Raw genomic sequence first — 20,232 nt, 5'->3', positions numbered from 1 at the left:
AAAGTTTCTTAGTTTTTGACACTTATTCCTTCATTAAAGGAATAAAACATGACAAGGAGGGAAAATATTAATATTTATTTAGAAATAAATAATAAATAGGAAACAATCAAAAAATTAACCAATAACATAAATAATTGAATGATGATATTTAATTATTTAATATTGTAACCCAACAGATTACTGTCTTAGTGTCTGTGTGTGTCTGTTAGTGTGTGTGTGTCTGTTAGTGTGTGTCCCGGAGGGGCGGGGCTTCTCTGCGGGGTAGCGAGTGAAGAAGACGCGGAGCTCTCGCGCCTCAAAGCTTCTCAGGTGTCTCGCGCAGACGACATCAAAGGAACGTTTGATCTAATTTACATCAGACAAAACAACACGAAGTCGATACTTTGTTGTTGTTGTTGACGTCGTGTTGCCGCTGCTCACCTGGAGGACACCTGAACATCGACGGTGAGTTTTAAAGTCTCTCGTTTGTATGCTTGTACAAATAGCGTGTGCTCGTGACGGTCACGCGCCTCGTACTGAGTGCACGCGCACAGAACCGTTCTACTACTGTGGTTATTTCTGCATGAAGTGCGACGGTTCTGGGTCAGTGGAAAGCTCATGCGCGTGCATGTGCGCGCGGCCGCACAGAGTACTTCACGGTTACAGGAACTATCCGCGGGGCCGCGCACCGCGTTGGTGACTGGAAATGAGTTTACTCAAGAAGCTTTTATTCTTTATTCACGGGAAACGGACAAAATGACGTCACTGGTGGAGAAACAGGAACCCCAAAATACCCAGATAATTTAGTATCTATAAACGGATACCACAATATTTAAAATGTATGAGTTTTTTGAGTTTAGTATTATTGTGTTAACTAAAGATGTATTATTAATGAGTAGATACTCTGTGATTAAGTCGTTATTCATTATTCTAATTGTAAGTTTCTCATTCATTTACAAATAGTTCTCATTATTTTGTGATACAAAACTTCTATTTTTGAGTTTCCTTTTTCTAGAAAGTGTTTCATTGATTTAAAAATATTTATAAAAATATTTTTTCATCTGTAGAAGCACTCCATCCAGCCTCCTTATGAGACACACGCTTTATTCATTATTTATTACTCACTATTAGCTCAGTCACTCAGTTTTATTTTACTGGTCTAAATGTGCTTTTGTGTAGTTTTGAGTTCTGCTTTCACTAAAAAGCTTTTAGTTATTTTAATGTGTGTCAAACTGAGAATGATGTTTAATCTCAAAGATCATCAGGAACCGTCGTCTGCTGGAAGGCGTGTGGTTTCTTTATTTCCACGTGTGTGTGTGTGTGTGCACGCTGTCAGAGAAAAAGTCCCCGTGTGGGAGACGCCGCGTCATGGCGTGCGCGTGCAGAAGCTTCAGCGTGGGCGCGCGCCACATTTAACGTGCACATAAAAAAAAGAAGTTATTTTTTGTCTCCAGTTTTCTCCGGATGATTCTTCCGGCGGACGCGCGCGGCCGCGGCGAGCAGCGGGAGGTCCAGTGATGCTGCCCGCGCGCCTCCACCCGGCGGCAGAGCCTCCACAGCCCGGCAGGTGAGTTCAGGTGATCACGTGTTCTCATGACTCCATCGTGACGTCATCGTTTCACTGAGCTCAGTTTAGTGTAACACGATCTGATTAAAGTCAAATGTTCTGAGGGATTTTAATGTCGAATAAAATGTCACCATTTGTAAACTTTGACGATGTGTTCACTGACCGTGGGAAAGACGACGCTCTCACAACCTGAGGCTCGTGGTCACGAGTCCGTCTCTCTGCCCACAGCCAGCGGCGCCGGCTCCACCCCAACACGCCGGAGGAGGACGACGAGACCATGAGCACGGAGGAGCGGGCGGCGGGCGGCGCCCACGAGCCGGGCCACGCCCCCTTCTGCTCGGACCCGTCGTACTCGTACCCGCCGGGCGGCGCCGGCTCCTGCTGGTACCAGCCGCCGGGCCGCCTGCCCGCCGGGTACAGCCATCCCACGCCGTTCCCCAGCCGGGCCGACGGCGCCTGGCAGCACCCGAGCTTCGCCAGCGGCGGCTCGGCGTTCCCCGGCAGCCGGGAGGACGGCGGCGCGTCGGGGGTCCGGTTCGGGTCGCCGCCGGGCCGCCGCAGCCCGAGTCTGAGCAGCCTGGAGCCGCCGCTGTCGCTCTGCTCCGACCCGCCGTCGGGGAACATGTACCACCACACGCTGCCGCCATACTCCTGCTCGCCACAGGGGGCGCCATGCTGCGCCTGCTGTCCTCCAGACGGCTTCAACGGGGGGCCGGCGGGGGCGTGGCCTCAGTACCACCCGGCCTACGGTGAGTCTGATTCTCCCCCTGGTGGCCAGGAGAGAGAATGCAGCTTGAACACATGAACATAGTCTTCTATACAACCGGAGGGGTCTCCCTTGTCTCCTGTAACTTCCTCTCTGTCTCCAGGTGTCTTCAGACTTCCGGCCTCTGGAGTTTCTCAGTGAGTTCTTTTCTGATTCTTCGTCGTCTTCCTCGATTCTTTTTAAAAAGTTTTTTTCCTGCAGCCGCTGCGTCGCTCCGGCCAAAGAGAAGCCGCCTCACAGCGCGCCGCTGTCGCTGGAGCAGAGTGAGTGTCACCTTCACCTTCATCATCTTCATCTTCAGCGTGCCGTGTGCTCGACCCCGTGTTCCTCTCTCTCCGTCCAGGAAGAGTTTTCGTGACGTACGAAGCCGACGACGACAAACACGTCAACGAGATCATCAACTTCGTGGCTCTGCTGCGACACAACGGCTTCGACACGCACGTACGGCCGCCGCCGCCGGGGCTTTGATCTCGGGGAGGAAGCGTTTGTCTGACCGCGTGACGACTCGTTTCAGATCGATATCTTCGAGCAGCAGTTCAGGAGCATCAGCAAGATCGACTTCATGGAGCGCTACCTGAGCGAGGTGAGGGGGAGGAGCCAACATCAACACATACACACAATACACTGAATAATGTAAATAAAATACATACAATTAAATAAATGTAATATATGTAACAGATGTAAATATAATAAATACAATTTAATGAATAAAATAATGTAAAAACATCAAATACATTCAAATAAAAAATAAAAATGTAAATAAAATAAATGTTAATAAAATAAATACCTAAATTTATGTAAATAAATAAAAGATAATTAATTAAATACGATAAAATATAAGTTTAAGATGATCCTTTAGTAGTTCTAATCGACTGTAACTTCCACCCCCCCGCCCCCCTCCTTCCCCAGAAAGAGTACCTGATCATCATCATCATCAGTCCCAAGTACTACGAGACCGTGACGGCGTCCCCCGTCGGGCTGGAGAACGACGAGCGCACCTTCAACACCGTCTACATCCACAAACAGGTTTGCAACAGCCCCCCCCCTCACAGACTCAAACAGCTTGTTGTCATGTTGTTGTTGATGTTGTTGTTGTTCTCTGAAGCTCCAGAATGAGTTCATCCAGAACGGGAGCAAGAACTTCCGCTTCATCCCGGTCGTGTTTCCTCGAGCCAAGAAGGTGAGTGAAGACGAGAAGACTCTGGCCTGCTGGCTGTGACGCTACTGAGGGCTGTTTGTTTGTTTGTTTGTTTGTTTGTTGTCGTCTCGATCGCAGTGTCACGTCCCGAACTGGCTGCAGAACACACACGTGTACGAGTGGCCGCTCCACCGCGACGACATCCTGCGGCGGCTGATGAGGGTCGAGAAGTACGTCTCTCCTCCCATCGGGGCGCTGCCCACCATCGTGTCCATCCCCATATAGAGGGACCAGAGACCCCCAGAGACCACCGTGTCCATCCCCATATTGAGACCCCCAGAGACCACCGTGTCCATCCCCATATAGAGGGACCAGAGACCCCCAGAGAGACCCCCACCGTGTCCAAACCTCATAGAGGGACCAGAGACCACCACCGTGTCCATCCCCATATAGAGGGACCAGCGACCCCCAGAGAGACCCCCAGAGACCACCGTGTCCATCCCCATATTGAGACCAGAGACCAGAGACCACCGTGTCCATCCCCATATAGAGGGACCAGAGACCCCCAGAGAGACCCCCAGAGACCACCGTGTCCATCCCCATAGAGGGACCAGAGACCCCCAGAGACCACCGTGTCCATCCCCATATAGAGGGACCAGAGACCCCCAGAGACCACCGTGTCCATCCCCATATAGAGGGACCAGAGACCCCCAGAGAGACCCCCAGAGACCACCGTGTCCATCCCCATAGAGGGACCAGAGACCCCCGTGTCCATCCCCATATAGAGGGACCAGAGACCCCCACCGTGTCCATCCCCATAGAGGGACCAGAGACCCCCAGAGACCACCGTGTCCATCCCCATATAGAGGGACCAGAGACCCCAGTGTCCATCCCACCGTGTCCATCCCCATATAGAGGGACCAGAGACCCCCGTGTCCATCCCCATATAGAGGGACCAGAGACCCCCAGAGACCACCGTGTTCATCCCCATATAGAGGGACCAGAGACCCCCGGAGAGACCCCCAGAGACCACCACCGTGTCATCCCCATATTGAGACCCCCAGAGACCACCACAGTGTCCATCCCCATATAGAGGGAGACCCAGAGAGGGACCCTAAGAGAGAGAGAGACCCCATAGAGAGAGATCCTGGTCAAATGTTCAGTTCTTTCTGTGTTTTTCAACCAAACTTGAAGCTGCAACTGTGAACTGTCTCTTTAAAGTGTAACTGTGAACTGTCTCTTTACGGGTGAACTGTCTCTTTATGGGTGAACCGTCTCTTTACGGGTGAACTGTCTCTTTATGGGTGAACCGTCTCTTTAAGAGTGAACCGTCTCTTTAAGAGTGAACTGTCCCTTTAAGGGTGCTCCGTGAACGTTTCTCCTGGAATATGAATATTAATTATGTTGCGTAAATATAATTTGAGCCTTTGAAGTGACACTGAAGTCTCGGAGTGAACGCTGTTTTTATTTCATCCCACGAGTTCAACGTTTACCTTTTTATTTGTTATATTATTTTTCATATTTGTGAAACTTTAGAGCTTTAATCTGTTTCTTCATCACGGTCTCAACAGCTGGATGCAGTTATTGTTCTGTTATTGTAATTCTGTCTTATTACGAAGAGTAAATATTTACTTTCATTAGTTTTGATGGCAGATGTTCTTTAAAGACTACATACATCTTTAAAAGTTTATCACGTTTTCATCTTGTACATCATCAGAATTAAATATTAAATGAACAAACAACTCTTGTTGTTTCTGCTCGTTTCCTTTGCCTGTTTTGTTGTTCCTGCCTGTTGTGTTGTTTCTGCTTGTTGTTTCTGCCTGTTGTCTCATTGTTTCTGCCTGTTGTCTTGTTTCCGCCTGTTGTCTTGTTGTTTCTGCCTGTTCTCTCATATTCAGAGTGCCTCTCGGCCTCAGCGTCTCGTAACAGGAAGTTGAGGTGCAAGTTGCTGACTGGTTCTTCTGGAGAAGTGTGTTAACAGGAAGTGGAGGCGAGCTGGATGAGTTTGTTTTATCTTCACAACGTAACACTGCAGCATTACAACAATAATACTCGATACAGTGTCTCTTATGTTCATATGTTGAAAAAGTCATAATATTAATAAAAACAAGGCATCTGTAATAAAAGAGGATTACAAAGTGACGTATGTAAATAACTTTAAGAATTAGGAAACTAACTAGAGTCCAGACGGGTAACATGAAGTGCTGTTTGTTCTACGTCTGAAGCAGGAAGCAGCTTCGTCTCCGTCAAGGAAAGAAGTTCTTTAAATAACTTCCACGAGTCACACGGGAGACGTGCGCCTCACCGTGTCCCCCCCCCTCCGTGTTCACCCCCCCTTGTGCCCCCCCGTGTGTCCCCCCCCTCCGTGTTCACCCCACCCCCACCCCCAAAGTGAACTCAACCATCTCGTCTTTGATCATTTGTCGTTTGTAATAAAAACCACAAACACTGAAAAATATGAAACCTTCTAATCTTCACCATCGTGTGTGTCCCTCTCTCTCTATGTGTGTGCGTGTCCCTCTCTCTCTATGTGTGTGTGTCCCTCTCTCTCTATGTGTGTGCGTGTCCCTCTGTGTGTGTCCCTCTCTCTCTATGTGTGTGCGTGTCCCTCTGTGTGTGTCCCTCTCTGTGTGTGTGTGTGTGTCCCTCCCCAGAGTCCTCGGTACTTCATGAGTTCATAAAAAGATGAAGGTCACTGCATGACGAGTTCTTCATGTTCGTCTCACACGTCGTCCGCCGGCAGCGGAGGAACGTTGAACCTCGGCCGCGTGAAGAACGCCATCTTCTCCCTGAGACAGGAAGCACACAGTTACTTTCAAAATAAAAGCCCGTCGATGACGAGCAGCTGGAGCACAACAACAACCTTAATGTAGAGAACACAAATAAAACATTCTGTGTGAAGTTATGTTAGTCTAGTCTAGAGGGGTCCGGACCTGAAGGTCTGCACGGGGAGGGGCTCCTTGTGGTTCTGGCCCCTCATCTGCAGGACCTCCTTGGAAGCCTTCCTCAGCCTCCTCTCGGCCGCCTCCTCCTGACGCTGCTCCTGCTCGCTCTGGTTGGCCTGAGGAGACAAAGGAGGTCAGACGGCGCCCTGGTCCTACCTGGTCCCTGGGGGGGTCCTACTGGTCCATGGGGTCCTCACCTGTCTCTGGGCCTCTCTGAGTAGGCAGCGTAGGCGCTCGTCCCTCAGGGCCCAGTGGGGCGGCTCGCCGGCCTCCTGCGGGTCCTCCAGCCTCAGCTTGAGCTCTCTCAGGGCGCCCAGCTCCTCCATCAGCTGCCTCTGGCGGGTCCTGCAGGCCTGGAGGTCCAGCTCCAGGTCCAGAGAAGTCCTAGTGGGCTGCTCAGCTAGAGAGGACCGGAACGACTGCTGAGACACACATACACAGTCAGTACCTGGTTCCTCATGACCTTACAGGTGAAGCTTGAAAATATATATACATATTTATTTTTTATATATAACAAATATATATATATATACACATACACACACATATATACGTGTATAAATATATATATATTAGGGCTGGGCAACGATTAGAAATTGTAATCGCATGATTTCCCTGATTAATCGCATTTGTATACGCAAAATCCAATAATTAATTCAAAAGTAGTGTATAGCGCACTTCTATTTTAAATGTTCTGCCATATGAATGCAAGTGCCATAACATGTGTTGTCCCTGTTAGAGACACCAGAAAACACTTTCAGTGCAGTTTGTCAATTCCTAGAACTTGACACTTATTTTAAATGTTCTGCCATATGAACTAAAGTGCCATAAAATCTGTCAGGACATTGTCAAATGCACTGTTATGCAGAGACACTGTGACAGAGCGCTGGAGACTGAAGCAGGGACATGATCAAAGGCAGTCGTCTCGCAGCAGCGATCATCTCTGGTGCTCTATCTGCTCAGTGTGGTGACTTTATTTGTCACATTCCACTGCTGTGCAACTTCAGTAAAGTGTCCCGCGCACGTTTCAGCATCATGTGTCTCCTCTGTGTTCATCAGTCAGGGCATGTGAATGCAGCGCCCACTTCTCATCAATATAATGCTCAGTAACTCCGAGGTCATTGTGGTCACCGAGTGACATCCAGTAGGGTGACCAGATTTGAGTTTGTGAAAAAGAGGACACTTCGTCTCGGGGGGGGGGCTGAGATTAAACATCTCTCTTGTTCTGCCTGTTTTGTGATATACATGCCTAAAAGGTGCCTAATATTTCTAGACTGAAATAATATTGGCTTTATAATTATTATAACTATGAGGATTTTTTCGTTGCCTATTTAGTGGAGCCCCTCAGGAAGTGGTGCCCTCCGCACAGCGCGTAGTGCGCTATGGGAGCGGCGGCGCTGGTTGTAGTGTATAGCATGCCCCACAAACAACAATGAACTAGTGGAGGCGGCGAGGTGCTCCGTGTTGCCAGGTTGGAGACGGTGAAGTATCGTACCAAAGGCTCAACATGGTTGTATTTGGAGGATAATTATCGTGTATCTGGCAACCCTGAGATCGGTCGACCAATGACTGTTCTCTATACCGTCAGAGCTCACGTAAGAAGGGAGATACCATTTCCAAAACTTGTAAGGGGTAAATACAAGTTTATGAAAACCCAGAGAAACGCAAAATCCCGACGTTTTTGGAATCCCTGCCGGACGCATGTTGTAGGTCTCAGAAGCAGGACGTGTCCGGGGAAAGAGGACGTCTGGTCCCCCGATGTCCAGTCGTCCCCATGAGAGCAGCAGCACGTTGTGAAGCTGTCGCTTTGCAGTCCTCTCCTTTCATCCAGCTCGTGTATTCTCCGTGTGACGTGTGTCTTGAGTCTCATACCTGCCGTCATTTGTTGAGATTCTCCATGTTTGTTAAACCGAGAATGACTTTCTTTTCCGGCTCCGCAGCAATCAGAAGCAGACTTTTACAAAATAAAAGCCTGTGAGCAACACACTTTTACAATAATAAAATAAATAATAAAACCTGCGTTAAAGCGCGATAAAATAATTGTCGGCGTTAATTAATTGATGCGTTAACGCAAGATTAACGCTTTAACGTGCCCAGCCCTAATATATATATATAAAAAATACATATATTATATTTATTTTATTTATATATATAATCCATATACTATATTTATTTTATGTATATATAAATACACACAAACGTATAAATATATAAATATAATATATACACACGTATAACATATATATATTAATATATTTATATATCCTCCTCCTCCTCACCTGCTTATATCTCAGCGTTCGTCTCTCCAACGTGTTCCTGACAAAAGGAGATTTCTTCGGGAGCGTCGAGCTGTCGCTGTCACTGCGATACAACTGAGACCAGAGGTGTTGATGTAGAGCCGGAACAACAACAACAACAACAACAACAACACTCACCCTGCAGACGTACTGGCTCCGGGCTCCGGGCGAGAAGGTCTGCGAGCGCACGATGGTGCTGCCGCGCATGAAGGGTGAGGCGTGGCCCCAGCGGCCCCCCCCCCTCTCTTTGGGCCGGGCCAGTGGCGCCGGCTCGGGGAACGGGCCCTCCGTCATGGTGGCCTTCTCCACCTGCGTAGACCGCCTCTTAGAGGAAATTCCTCCGGACCCCCCGGACCCCTGAGCCTCAGGACCGGCACACGTTACCTTCACCGCAGACGGCCGGCCGCCCGGGGCCTCGCAGCGCCCCCCGGTGGTGGCCACGCCCTCCGAGAACGCCGCCGCGCCGCAGCCGCTGTCCACCGACGCCGCCTGCTGACCCCTGAGGAGCGAAGAGACGCGTCAACGACGTTTTACTCCAACGGTCAAAGGTCAACGAGCGGGAAGGAGCGGTTCACCTGTCGGACGCCGACTCCTCCTCCTCCTTCTTCTGAAGCTCCGCCTCCTGCTCCTCCAGGTGGGTGCAGGTGGAGCGGGACAGCAGACCGTCCTGTGTGACAGAGGAGCGGCTCACATTCCTGACTCCTGATCGACAGCTCAGTGACTTCATACCACCGCAGGAGGAGGAGCTTCATCACGCACGTGTGTGTGTGTGTGAGTGTGTGTACTTGGTTCCCATGAGAAAGAACACACATATGTTGGCTTCGAGCCAACATATACACACACATATATATAACAATATAAATATATATATACACACACATATATATATATCTACACATATATATAATATATACACACGCATATATATATATATATAATATATATACACACACAAACACATATATATAACAATATATGTGTATATATAATATATATATATATATATTGTTATATACACATATATATATATCACAATATATATAAATACACACACACACACCGTGTTTCGGGCCCTGGTCTCGGTGCTCTTCTGATCCAGTCTGGGGGTCTCCGGGGTCCCGCTGGGCGTGTGCACCCTCAGCCAATGGTAGGCCATCTCCGTGGTCCCCTCACACTCAGCCAGGCCCACGCGGGCCTCGCCCTACACACACACACACACACACCTGTTAGGACCACCAACAAGGCTGCAGACTCCCCCCCCCCCCGTTAGGACCACCAACAAGCAGCGCCCGTGGTCCTCTTAGCCGGGGCGACCCACCAGCACTTCCTCCTGGGGGTCCAGGGGTCCCGGCGAGCAGACGGACAGCTGCAGGGCGCAGGCCGCCAGGTTGCCCCCGGCGACGGGGATGCGGAAGCCCTCGTTGAAGCTCATCTGGGCCTGAGGCTCCAGCGCCGTGCAGCAGTAGAAGGCACAGGGCCGGGCCGAGTCCAGAGGGACCAGGTGCACCTTTACGTACCTGTGGGGGCGGAGTCACGATTCTTTATCACATGTAACACGTGTTTCTCTACAGGGTTACACTCTGAGTTCCTCTGTGTGATTGCCCCCTGGTGGCGAGGACGGTAATGCAACTTTTGATCTGGCTGCTCACCCATTGGTCCAGGTATCTCGTGCTAAGCTAAACTTCAGAGATGAAGGTACTCACACTTTACAGCCGTCTCTCACCGTAGACCGGTTCAAGTTCTTGAGCTGCAGCAGGTGCAGCCGGAGGGACTGAGACCCGGACTCCCACCTGCAGGGTCAGGGTGTAGAGTTAGAGCCCCGAGGGGAACCAAGAGGACTAGTCCACTCAGGGTGTAGAGTTAGAGCCCCATGGGGAACCAAGAGGACTAGTCCACTCAGGGTGTAGAGTTAGAGCCCCGAGGGGAACCAAGAGGACTAGTCCACTCAGGGTGTAGAGTTAGAGCCCCGAGGGGAACCAAGAGGACTAGTCCACTCAAGGTGTAGAGTTAGAGCCCCGAGGGGAACCAAGAGGACTAGTCCACTCAGGGTGTAGAGTTAGAGCCCCATGGGGAACCAAGAGGACTAGTCCACTCATGGTGTAGTTAGAGCCCCATGGGGAACCAAGAGGACAAGTCCACTCAGGGTGTAGAGTTAGAGCCCCATGGGGAACCAAGAGGACTAGTCCACTCAGGGTGTAGAGTTAGAGCCCCATGGGGAACCAAGAGGACTAGTCCACTCAGGGTGTAGAGTTAGAGCCCCATGGGGAACCAAGAGGACTAGTCCACTCAGGGTGTAGAGTTAGAGCCCGAGGGAACCAAGAGGACTAGTCCACTCAGGGTGTAGAGTTAGAGCCCCATGGGGAACCAAGAGGACTAGTCCACTCAGGGTGTAGAGTTAGAGCCCCATGGGGAACCAAGAGGACTAGTCCACTCAGGGTGTAGAGTTAGAGCCCCATGGGGAACCAAGAGGACTAGTCCACTCAGGGTGTAGAGTTAGAGCCCCATGGGGAACCAAGAGGACTAGTCCACTCAGGGTGTAGAGTTAGAGTCCCATGGGGAACCAAGAGGACTAGTCCACTCAGGGTGTAGAGTTAGAGCCCCATGAGGAACCAAGAGGACTAGTCCACTCAGGGTGTAGAAGTTAGAGCCCGAGGGGAACCAAGAGGACTAGTCCACTCAGGGTGTAGAGTTAGAGCCCCATGGGGAACCAAGAGGACTAGTCCACTCAGGGTGTAGAGTTAGAGCCCCAGGGGAACCAAGAGGACTAGTCCACTCAGGGTGTAGAGTTAGAGCCCAGGGAACCAAGAGGACTAGTCCACTCAGGGTGTAGAGTTAGAGCCCAGGGGAACCAAGAGGACTAGTCCACTCAGGGTGTAGAGTTAGAGCCCCATGGGAACCAAGAGGACTAGTCCACTCAGGGTGTAGAGTTAGAGCCCATGGGGAACCAAGAGGACTAGTCCACTCAGGGTGTAGAGTTAGAGCCCCATGGGGAACCAAGAGGACTAGTCCACTCAGGGTGTAGAGTTAGAGCCCCATGGGGAACCAAGAGGACTAGTCCACTCAGGGTGTAGAGTTAGAGCCCCATGGGGAACCAAGAGGACTAGTCCACTCAGGGTGTAGAGTTAGAGCCCATGGGAACCAAGAGGACTAGTCCACTCAGTGTGTAGAGTTAGAGCCCCGATGGGAACCAAGAGGACTAGTCCACTCAGGGTGTAGAGTTAGAGCCCCATGGGGAACCAAGAGGACTAGTCCACTCAGGGTGTAGAGTTAGAGCCCCATGGGGAACCAAGAGGACTAGTCCACTCAGGGTGTAGAGTTAGAGCCCCATGGGGAACCAAGAGGACTAGTCCACTCAGGGTGTAGAGTTAGAGCCCCATGGGGAACCAAGAGGACTAGTCCACTCAGGGTGTAGAGTTAGAGCCCCGAGGGGAACCAAGAGGACTAGTCCACTCAGGGTGTAGAGTTAGAGCCCCGAGGGGAACCAAGAGGACTAGTCCACTCAGGGTGTAGAGTTAGAGCCCCAGGGGAACCAAGAGGACTAGTCCACTCAGGGTGTAGAGTTAGAGCCCCATGGGGAACCAAGAGGACTAGTCCACTCAGGGTGTAGAGTTAGAGCCCCATGGGGAACCAAGAGGACTAGTCCACTCAGGGTGTAGAGTTAGAGCCCGAGGGGAACCAAGAGGACTAGTCCACTCAGGGTGTAGAGTTAGAGTCCCATGGGGAACCAAGAGGACTAGTCCACTCAGGGTGTAGAGTTAGAGCCCCATGGGGAACCAAGAGGACTAGTCCACTCAGGGTGTAGAGTTAGAGCCCCATGGGGAACCAAGAGGACTAGTCCACTCAGGGTGTAGAGTTAGAGCCCCATGGGGAACCAAGAGGACTAGTCCACTCAGGGTGTAGAGTTAGAGCCCATGGGGAACCAAGAGGACTAGTCCACTCAGGGTGTAGAGTTAGAGCCCATGGGGAACCAAGAGGACTAGTCCACTCAGGGTGTAGAGTTAGAGCCCATGGGGAACCAAGAGGACTAGTCCACTCAGGGTGTAGAGTTAGAGCCCCATGGGGAACCAAGAGGACTAGTCCACTCAGGGTGTAGAGTTAGAGCCCAGGGGAACCAAGAGGACTAGTCCACTCAGGGTGTAGAGTTAGAGTCCCGAGGGGAACCAAGAGGACTAGTCCACTCAGGGTGTAGAGTTAGAGCCCCATGGGGAACCAAGAGGACTAGTCCACTCAGGGTGTAGAGTTAGAGCCCCATGGGGAACCAAGAGGACTAGTCCACTCAGGGTGTAGAGTTAGAGCCCAGGGGAACCAAGAGGACTAGTCCACTCAGGGTGTAGAGTTAGAGCCCCATGGGGAACCAAGAGGACTAGTCCACTCAGGGTGTAGAGTTAGAGCCCCATGGGGAACCAAGAGGACTAGTCCACTCAGGGTGTAGAGTTAGAGCCCCATGGGGAACCAAGAGGACTAGTCCACTCAGGGTGTAGAGTTAGAGCCCCATGGGGAACCAAGAGGACTAGTCCACTCAGGGTGTAGAGTTAGAGCCGAGGGGAACCAAGAGGACTAGTCCACTCAGGGTGTAGAGTTAGAGCCCCATGGGGAACCAAGAGGACTAGTCCACTCAGGGTGTAGAGTTAGAGCCCGAGGGGAACCAAGAGGACTAGTCCACTCAGGGTGTAGAGTTAGAGCCCCATGGGGAACCAAGAGGACTAGTCCACTCAGGGTGTAGAGTTAGAGCCCCATGGGGAACCAAGAGGACTAGTCCACTCAGGGTGTAGAGTTAGAGCCCCATGGGGAACCAAGAGGACTAGTCCACTCAGGGTGTAGAGTTAGAGCCCCGAGGGGAACCAAGAGGACTAGTCCACTCAGGGTGTAGAGTTAGAGCCCCATGGGGAACCAAGAGGACTAGTCCACTCAGGGTGTAGAGTTAGAGCCCCGAGGGGAACCAAGAGGACTAGTCCACTCAGGGTGTAGAGTTAGAGCCCCATGGGGAACCAAGAGGACTAGTCCACTCAGGGTGTAGAGTTAGAGCCCCATGGGGAACCAAGAGGACTAGTCCACTCAGGGTGTAGAGTTAGAGCCCCATGGGGAACCAAGAGGACTAGTCCACTCAGGGTGTAGAGTTAGAGGCCCATGGGGAACCAAGAGGACTAGTCCACTCAGGGTGTAGAGTTAGAGCCCCATGGGGAACCAAGAGGACTAGTCCACTCAGGGTGTAGAGTTAGAGCCCCATGGGGAACCAAGAGGACTAGTCCACTCAGGGTGTAGAGTTAGAGCCCGAGGGGAACCAAGAGGACTAGTCCACTCAGGGTGTAGAGTTAGAGCCCCGAGGGGAACCAAGAGGACTAGTCCACTCAGGGTGTAGAGTTAGAGCCCCATGGGGAACCAAGAGGACTAGTCCACTCAGGGTGTAGAGTTAGAGCCCCATGGGGAACCAAGAGGACTAGTCCACTCAGGGTGTAGAGTTAGAGCCCGAGGGGAACCAAGAGGACTAGTCCACTCAGGGTGTAGAGTTAGAGCCCCAGGGGAACCAAGAGGACTAGTCCACTCAGGGTGTAGAGTTAGAGCCCCGAGGGGAACCAAGAGGACTAGTCCACTCAGGGTGTAGAGTTAGAGCCCCGAGGGGAACCAAGAGGACTAGTCCACTCAGGGTGTAGAGTTAGAGCCCCATGGGGAACCAAGAGGACTAGTCCACTCAGGGTGTAGAGTTAGAGCCCCGAGGGGAACCAAGAGGACTAGTCCACTCAGGGTGTAGAGTTAGAGCCCTGAAGGGAACCAAGAGGACTAGTCCACTCAGGGTGTAGAGTTAGAGCCCTGAAGGGAACCAAGAGGACTAGTCCACTCAGGGTGTAGAGTTAGAGCCCCATGGGGAACCAAGAGGACTAGTCCACTCAGGGTGTAGAGTTAGAGCCCCATGGGGAACCAAGAGGACTAGTCCACTCAGGGTGTAGAGTTAGAGCCCTGAGGGGAACCAAGAGGACTAGTCCACTCAGGGTGTAGAGTTAGAGCCCTGAGGGGAACCAAGAGGACTAGTCCACTCAGGGTGTAGAGTTAGAGCCCTGAGGGAACCAAGAGGACTAGTCCACTCAGGGTGTAGAGTTAGAGCCCTGAGGGGAACCAAGAGGACTAGTCCACTCAGGGTGTAGAGTTAGAGCCCCATGGGGAACCAAGAGGACTAGTCCACTCAGGGTGTAGAGTTAGAGCCCCATGGGGAACCAAGAGGACTAGTCCACTCAGGGTGTAGAGTTAGAGCCCCATGGGGAACCAAGAGGACTAGTCCACTCAGGGTGTAGAGTTAGAGCCCCGAGGGGAACCAAGAGGACTAGTCCACTCAGGGTGTAGAGTTAGAGCCCAGGGGAACCAAGAGGACTAGTCCACTCAGGGTGTAGAGTTAGAGCCCCATGGGGAACCAAGAGGACTAGTCCACTCAGGGTGTAGAGTTAGAGCCCCGAGGGGAACCAAGAGGACTAGTCCACTCAGGGTGTAGAGTTAGAGCCCCATGGGGAACCAAGAGGACTAATCCACTCAGGGTGTAGAGTTAGAGCCCCATGGGGAACCAAGAGGACTAGTCTACTCAGGGTGTAGAGTTAGAGCCCCATGGGGAACCAAGAGGACTCGGAGACTCCACTCACAGCAGACCCAGCTGGATCTGGGGGGGTTCGCTCACAGAGCTGCTCAGGTCCTTCATGTACAGCATCTCATCCGACTCCTCGGCCCTGTGGGGGGGGGGGGGGGGCAGCGTTAGATCCTCAGACGCCATTAAACTTGTTACTTTGCTGTTATTTATATGTGTAAATGTTTATTATGATGCCACATTTTATTTACAGAACCTCAGAGTCTTTTATTCATTGTGTGTTTCTTTGGGATATTTTAATTTCAAATATTTCTATTAATAGTTTTTTTGCATGTCAATAAACTTCTTTCACACTTCCTGTTCCTACTTTTCACAATAAAATCCCACAACGTATAACGTTGGCAGGAGTTTAATTTAAAGGACTTTAATCTAACAAGTTTATATAAAAGGAAATATATATTGTCCAGCATCATTACTCAACCTGACAGTTTTGTATTTTAACTATATTGTTATATATTATATTTGTATGCGTGTAGAATTATTCATGTAAATGTGATATTTCTCCCTGTAACTTCTCTAAATCACGTCAGAGTATTCTGGGTGTTGCAGGTTTGCTCCTCGGCCACTAGGGGGCGGAGTCGCTCCAACGAGCTGCTTGTTTATGTCCCACCTTCTGCCCCAGGCCTCGAACACACCGCTGTCTGTGGCCAGAGCGTCCTCGGACACGCCGGTGGAGACTCTCCGGGCCCGCCGGCCGCTCCTGTTGGCGCTGTTCCCCCTCAGGGTGACTCCTAAGGGAGGGAGGGGGTCAGTCACATGGTCACATGGTCACATGGTCACCCTCTCCGTCACTCGCCTGTGGGGGTGAAGGCTCCCGGGGTCACCGCGGCGGCGTCTCTGTGGCCCTTGTTGTCCGGCGGGTGGGCGGAGCCTCCCGGGTCGGGCGGCGCCCGCAGCCCCTCCAGCAGGCCGCGGCCCGCCTGCTCCATGTACTCCTCCGTCATCTGCGTGAGGGGGCAGTCCGGCGGCAGGTAGGGCGCGGCGTCCATGGGCGAGCCGGGCGGCGACAGGGAGGACAGCGAGGAGCGCGAGGACAGCGAGGCCAGCGAGCGCGGGGCGTCGTGGCAACGCTTGCTCCTGCCCGGCGGCTCGGCGCCGGAGGCGGAGCCGTCCGGCTGCGGCAGGCAGCGCAGGTGAGGGTCCGGCGGCTCGCCGGCGCCGTCCAGACGCTCGTACTGAGGGACGCCGTAGATGTCGCTGAAGCTGACGGAGCTCAGGGAGCCGCGGCTCGACGCCAACGAGCCACGACTCGACGCCAGGGAGCCACGACTGCTGCTGGACGACACCGTCAGGGAGCTGGCCGACAGGCTGGAGGAGGAGGGGAGGAGGGGGGAGGAGGGGGGAGGAGGAAGATGAGGAGGGGAGGAAGAGGAGGAGGGGGAGGAAGATGAGGAGGGGAGGAAGAGGAGGAGGGGGAGGAAGATGAGGGGGGAAGAGGAGGATGAGGGGGGGGAGGAAGAGGAGGAGGGGGGGATGGGAGGAGGGGGGGGGAGGAAGAGGTTTACATTTATTTTCAACTTCAGTCCCAAAAGTCATTCTAACGCTCAGTTCTCATTTTCACTGAGCAGAGCCTGAACGCATCATCATGAGATCAGAGACAAGAGGAACATGGTGACGTTCTCCTGGAGGAGAACATGGTGACGTTCTCCAGGAGGAGAACCTGTGGTCCAGACCTCTTGAGCTGCGAGTGGAGGTAGGTGGTGATGCGCGTGGCCTCCTCCAGCTGCCTCAGCAGAGCGTTCCTCTTCTCCTGCTGCAGGATCCTGGAGGAGGAGGAGGAGCAGGAAGTCACCATCACCGTGTTGTAACATCTAAATGATAAACATGAAGGCAACACGCTGCTGACCTCTGATTGGCTCCCTGGCTCTGGGAGCTGTGGGCCCGCTGCACCTCCTCCTCCAGCCGGCGGCGCTCCTCCTCCAGCTGCAGCAGGTTCTCCTCAGAGTGCTGCTGCCGGCTGACCAGCACCAGCTCCTGCAGCAGCGCCTCCTTCTCACGCAGCAGCTGCAGGAAGTCCCGGTCCCGGTCGGCCTCGGCCCGACCCGACCAGCTCTCGCTGTCCAGCTGGGCCAGCTGGTGCTGGGTGCTCTGCACCCTGGGGGGGGGGGGGCAGGGGGTGAGGAACCCTTCACACAGGGGGGGGGCATGGTGTGTGTGTGAGTGTATGTATATGTTTGTATGTGTGTGCGTGTGTATGTGTGTGTGTTAATGTGTGTATATGTGTGTATGTGTTTATGTGTGTAAGTGTGTGTTTGTATGTGCGTGTGTATGTTTATGTGTGTATATGTGTGTGCGTGTGTGTGTGTATGTTTATGTGTGTATATGTGTGTGTGTATATGTGTGTGTGTTTCTATGTGCGTGTATGTTTATGTGTTTCTATGTGTGTGTGTGTTTATGTGTGTAAGTGTGTGTTTGTATGTGTATGTGTGTATGTTTATGTGTGTGCGTGTGTATGTGTGTGTGTTTATGTGTGTATATGTGTGTATGCGTATATGTGTGTATGGGTAAGTGTGTGTGTTTATGTGTGTATACGTATGTATGCGTGTGTGTGTAAGTGTGTGTATGTGTGTGTGTTTATGTGTGTATACATGTGTATGCGTGTGTGTGTATATGTGTGTGTGTGTGTATCTCTGGCTGCACACAAAGGCAGCACACAGTCAGCAGCAGCGCGGCGAGGGAAGAATGTGACCACCCAGCTCATTCCTCTGGCCGCCGCCGCCCGGCGAGCAGCCGCCATGACACACACACACACACGCACACGCACACGCACACGCACACGCACACGCACTTCCTCTTGGCCTCCTCGTACTGCCAGTGGACTTTGACTTTGTCCACCAGGTGAGACGACCCCTGTGGAGAGAGAGGAGCTCTTTGAGTTCTACGTCATGTGGTCAACAGCAGAGCAGCCGATTGGTCCGTTCGTCCTCATGACGTCGTATCCCCTCACCTCATTGGCTGCTTGAGTAACACTTTAAATAAATAACTTAAGAGGTGAACATGAAGCACCAAAGTATTTAGAACGGGCTGAACGGACTCTGTTCACATCTTATACAAAGAGCTCGACCTCCTCCTCCTCCTCGTCCTCCTCCTCCTCCTCCTCCTCCTCCTCCTACCTCCCCCATGATGTCGGTCTGACTGCCCGTGTCACAGTACTGCAGCAGGGTACACGGGTCCTCGCCGGGCGCCACCTCGCCGCTCTGGAAGTTCACGGTGATCTTGGCGAGGCTCTGAGGAGGAGGAGGAGAAGGAGAAGAGATTATTAAGAAATGGGATTCTGTATAAAATAAAAGCATTTAAATATTCAGACTGTTGAATGTTCCTTTAAGTGTGCAGAACTGATACAATGTTTCACATCTGATGATCCTCACTCGATACTTTGTTGCTGCTCCTCTGTGATGTGTCTGCTCCTCCTCACCTGGATGAGGTCCTGCCTCTACTCCTCTATGAGGTCATGTGACTCCTCCTCACCTGGATGAGGTCCTGCCTCTGCTCCTCTATGATGTCATGTGACTCCTCCTCACCTGGATGAGGTCCTGCCTCTGCTCCTCTATGAGGTCATGTGACTCCTCCTCACCTGGATGAGGTCCTGCCTCTGCTCCTCTATGATGTCATGTGACTCCTCCTCACCTGGATGAGGTCCTGCCTCTGCTCCTCTATGAGGTCATGTGACTCCTCCTCACCTGGATGAGGTCCTGCCTCTGCTCCTCTATGATGTCATGTGACTCCTCCTCACCTGGATGAGGTCCTGCCTCTGCTCCTCTATGATGTCATGTGACTCCTCCTCACCTGGATGAGGTCCTGCCTCTGCTCCTCTATGAGGTCATGTGACTCCTCCTCACCTGGATGAGGTCCTGCCTCTGCTCCTCTATGATGTCATGTCTCTGCGCCTCCTCACCTGGATGAGGTCCTGCCTCTCCTTCTCTCCGGCGCTGATGTTCTTCTTGATGCTGCGCAGCTCGCTGAAGATGGCCTGAGCCTCGTCCAGCTTGTAGTTGGTCTGACTGCTCGACATCTTCCTGTCGATCCTGAGAGAGAGAGAGAGAGAGAGAGGAGAGAGAGAGACAGAGACAGAGACAGAGAGAGAGAGAGAGAGAGAGAGAGAGAGAGAGAGAGAGAGAGAGAGAGACAGGAGAGAGAGGAGAGAGAGACCACTTGAAGCACACACCCAAACACTTCACATTATTTGTTGTCTTTCTGTCGTGTTGATTGTTGTTTGTTTGTCATGTCCAAATGTTGCACCTTCCACCAAAAAAAATTCCTCGTTTGTTTGTGAAAACATTCCTGGCAATAAAACTGTTTCTGATTCTGATTCTGAGATAAGAGAGGAGAGAGAGACAGAGAGAGGAGAGACAGAGAGAGGAGAGAGAGAGACAGAGAAGAGAGAAGAGAGGAGAGCGAGACAGAGAGTTAGTTGGCTCCGCCCCCTCAGACGCAGCCAATAGAACGTCTCGTTAGATTCTAATAAAACATCTTATTAATGTAAATTAAAACTCATAAACTTCTCCTCACATTCATGTGACTCTGAGGCTGTAAAGATTTAATGAGACTGAGTCCATGGATTATTATTGAGAATCTAAATAAATAATAATAAAATTCAATAAATACTTTTAATTAATTTAATTCTTACAAATAAAAAAAGGTAGATGAAAGAATATTTAAAAAAATAAACAGAATAAAGCCACTATACGTCATTAAAAGAGTAATAATACAATTTTATTTATATTGAACGGTGAAATTAGTTTTTATGAATATTAGTGAAAACAATCATGTGATGATGGCCTTATTGTTGATGACTTCAAGCGCTGCGTTCACTGTCTCGCTGGGAGCAGGGGAAATCTCAGCCACGAGGCTCGAGACCCCTGGAGTTAAAACAATGGAGCGCTTTGATTTAAAGGGCCAGTACACGTGAGCA

At 51.5% G+C, this 20,232-nt stretch overlaps 2 protein-coding genes across 4 annotated transcripts in view; one reads left to right on the top strand and one right to left on the bottom strand.

Moving 5' to 3' along the window:
* Window positions 1-44: 44 nt before the first annotated feature.
* traf3ip2l (TRAF3 interacting protein 2-like) lies at window positions 45-4,272 on the top strand. 2 transcript variants are annotated; one of them, XM_056413973.1, is made up of 11 exons: window positions 45-444; window positions 1,434-1,546; window positions 1,775-2,295; window positions 2,416-2,449; window positions 2,514-2,575; window positions 2,656-2,753; window positions 2,827-2,895; window positions 3,222-3,338; window positions 3,418-3,492; window positions 3,589-3,777; window positions 4,055-4,272. In XM_056413973.1, the coding sequence occupies exons 2-10, from the start codon at window positions 1,497-1,499 to the stop codon at window positions 3,733-3,735; spliced, it is 1,173 nt and encodes a 390-aa protein (XP_056269948.1). In that variant the 5' UTR covers window positions 45-444; window positions 1,434-1,496; the 3' UTR covers window positions 3,736-3,777; window positions 4,055-4,272. The 2 variants fall into 2 exon arrangements, with proteins under 2 accessions (XP_056269948.1, XP_056269947.1); XM_056413972.1 differs by lacking the exon at window positions 4,055-4,272 and having other exon boundaries at window positions 3,589-3,966.
* A 1,550-nt stretch (window positions 4,273-5,822) lies between these two features.
* The window catches only part of wwc3 (WWC family member 3), a 24,496-nt gene continuing 10,086 nt past the window's right edge, over window positions 5,823-20,232 (bottom strand). The window contains exons 6-23 of one of the 2 annotated variants that reach the window (XM_056413970.1): window positions 19,216-19,345; window positions 18,434-18,547; window positions 18,109-18,170; window positions 17,167-17,415; window positions 16,994-17,083; window positions 16,117-16,628; window positions 15,931-16,051; window positions 15,319-15,402; window positions 10,396-10,482; window positions 10,011-10,209; window positions 9,753-9,893; window positions 9,268-9,359; window positions 9,077-9,191; window positions 8,831-9,001; window positions 8,675-8,767; window positions 6,593-6,817; window positions 6,384-6,511; window positions 5,823-6,239 (exon numbers count right to left, since the gene is read on the bottom strand). In XM_056413970.1, coding sequence (XP_056269945.1) covers window positions 6,173-6,239; window positions 6,384-6,511; window positions 6,593-6,817; window positions 8,675-8,767; window positions 8,831-9,001; window positions 9,077-9,191; window positions 9,268-9,359; window positions 9,753-9,893; window positions 10,011-10,209; window positions 10,396-10,482; window positions 15,319-15,402; window positions 15,931-16,051; window positions 16,117-16,628; window positions 16,994-17,083; window positions 17,167-17,415; window positions 18,109-18,170; window positions 18,434-18,547; window positions 19,216-19,345 — 2,680 coding nt within the window. In that variant the 3' untranslated portion in view covers window positions 5,823-6,172. The remainder of the gene's footprint in view (window positions 6,240-6,383; window positions 6,512-6,592; window positions 6,818-8,674; window positions 8,768-8,830; window positions 9,002-9,076; window positions 9,192-9,267; window positions 9,360-9,752; window positions 9,894-10,010; window positions 10,210-10,395; window positions 10,483-15,318; window positions 15,403-15,930; window positions 16,052-16,116; window positions 16,629-16,993; window positions 17,084-17,166; window positions 17,416-18,108; window positions 18,171-18,433; window positions 18,548-19,215; window positions 19,346-20,232) is intronic. The other variant, XM_056413971.1, reaches the window with a different exon arrangement.

The sequence above is a fragment of the Pseudoliparis swirei genome, chromosome 5, assembly GCF_029220125.1.
Source record: "Pseudoliparis swirei isolate HS2019 ecotype Mariana Trench chromosome 5, NWPU_hadal_v1, whole genome shotgun sequence".
NCBI classification, from domain to species: domain Eukaryota; kingdom Metazoa; phylum Chordata; class Actinopteri; order Perciformes; family Liparidae; genus Pseudoliparis; species Pseudoliparis swirei.
This window is presented reverse-complemented; position numbering and strand designations above follow the sequence as displayed.

Coding starts and splice junctions, on each gene's coding strand:
- traf3ip2l (XM_056413973.1), top strand. CDS start 1,497: ATGCTGCCCGCGCGCCTCCACCCGGCGGCAGAGCCTCCACAGCCCGGC. Junction 1,547..1,774: donor GAGCCTCCACAGCCCGGCAG/GTGAGTTCAGGT, acceptor CTCTGCCCACAG/CCAGCGGCGCCGGCTCCACC. Junction 2,576..2,655: donor GCCGCTGTCGCTGGAGCAGA/GTGAGTGTCACC, acceptor CTCTCCGTCCAG/GAAGAGTTTTCGTGACGTAC.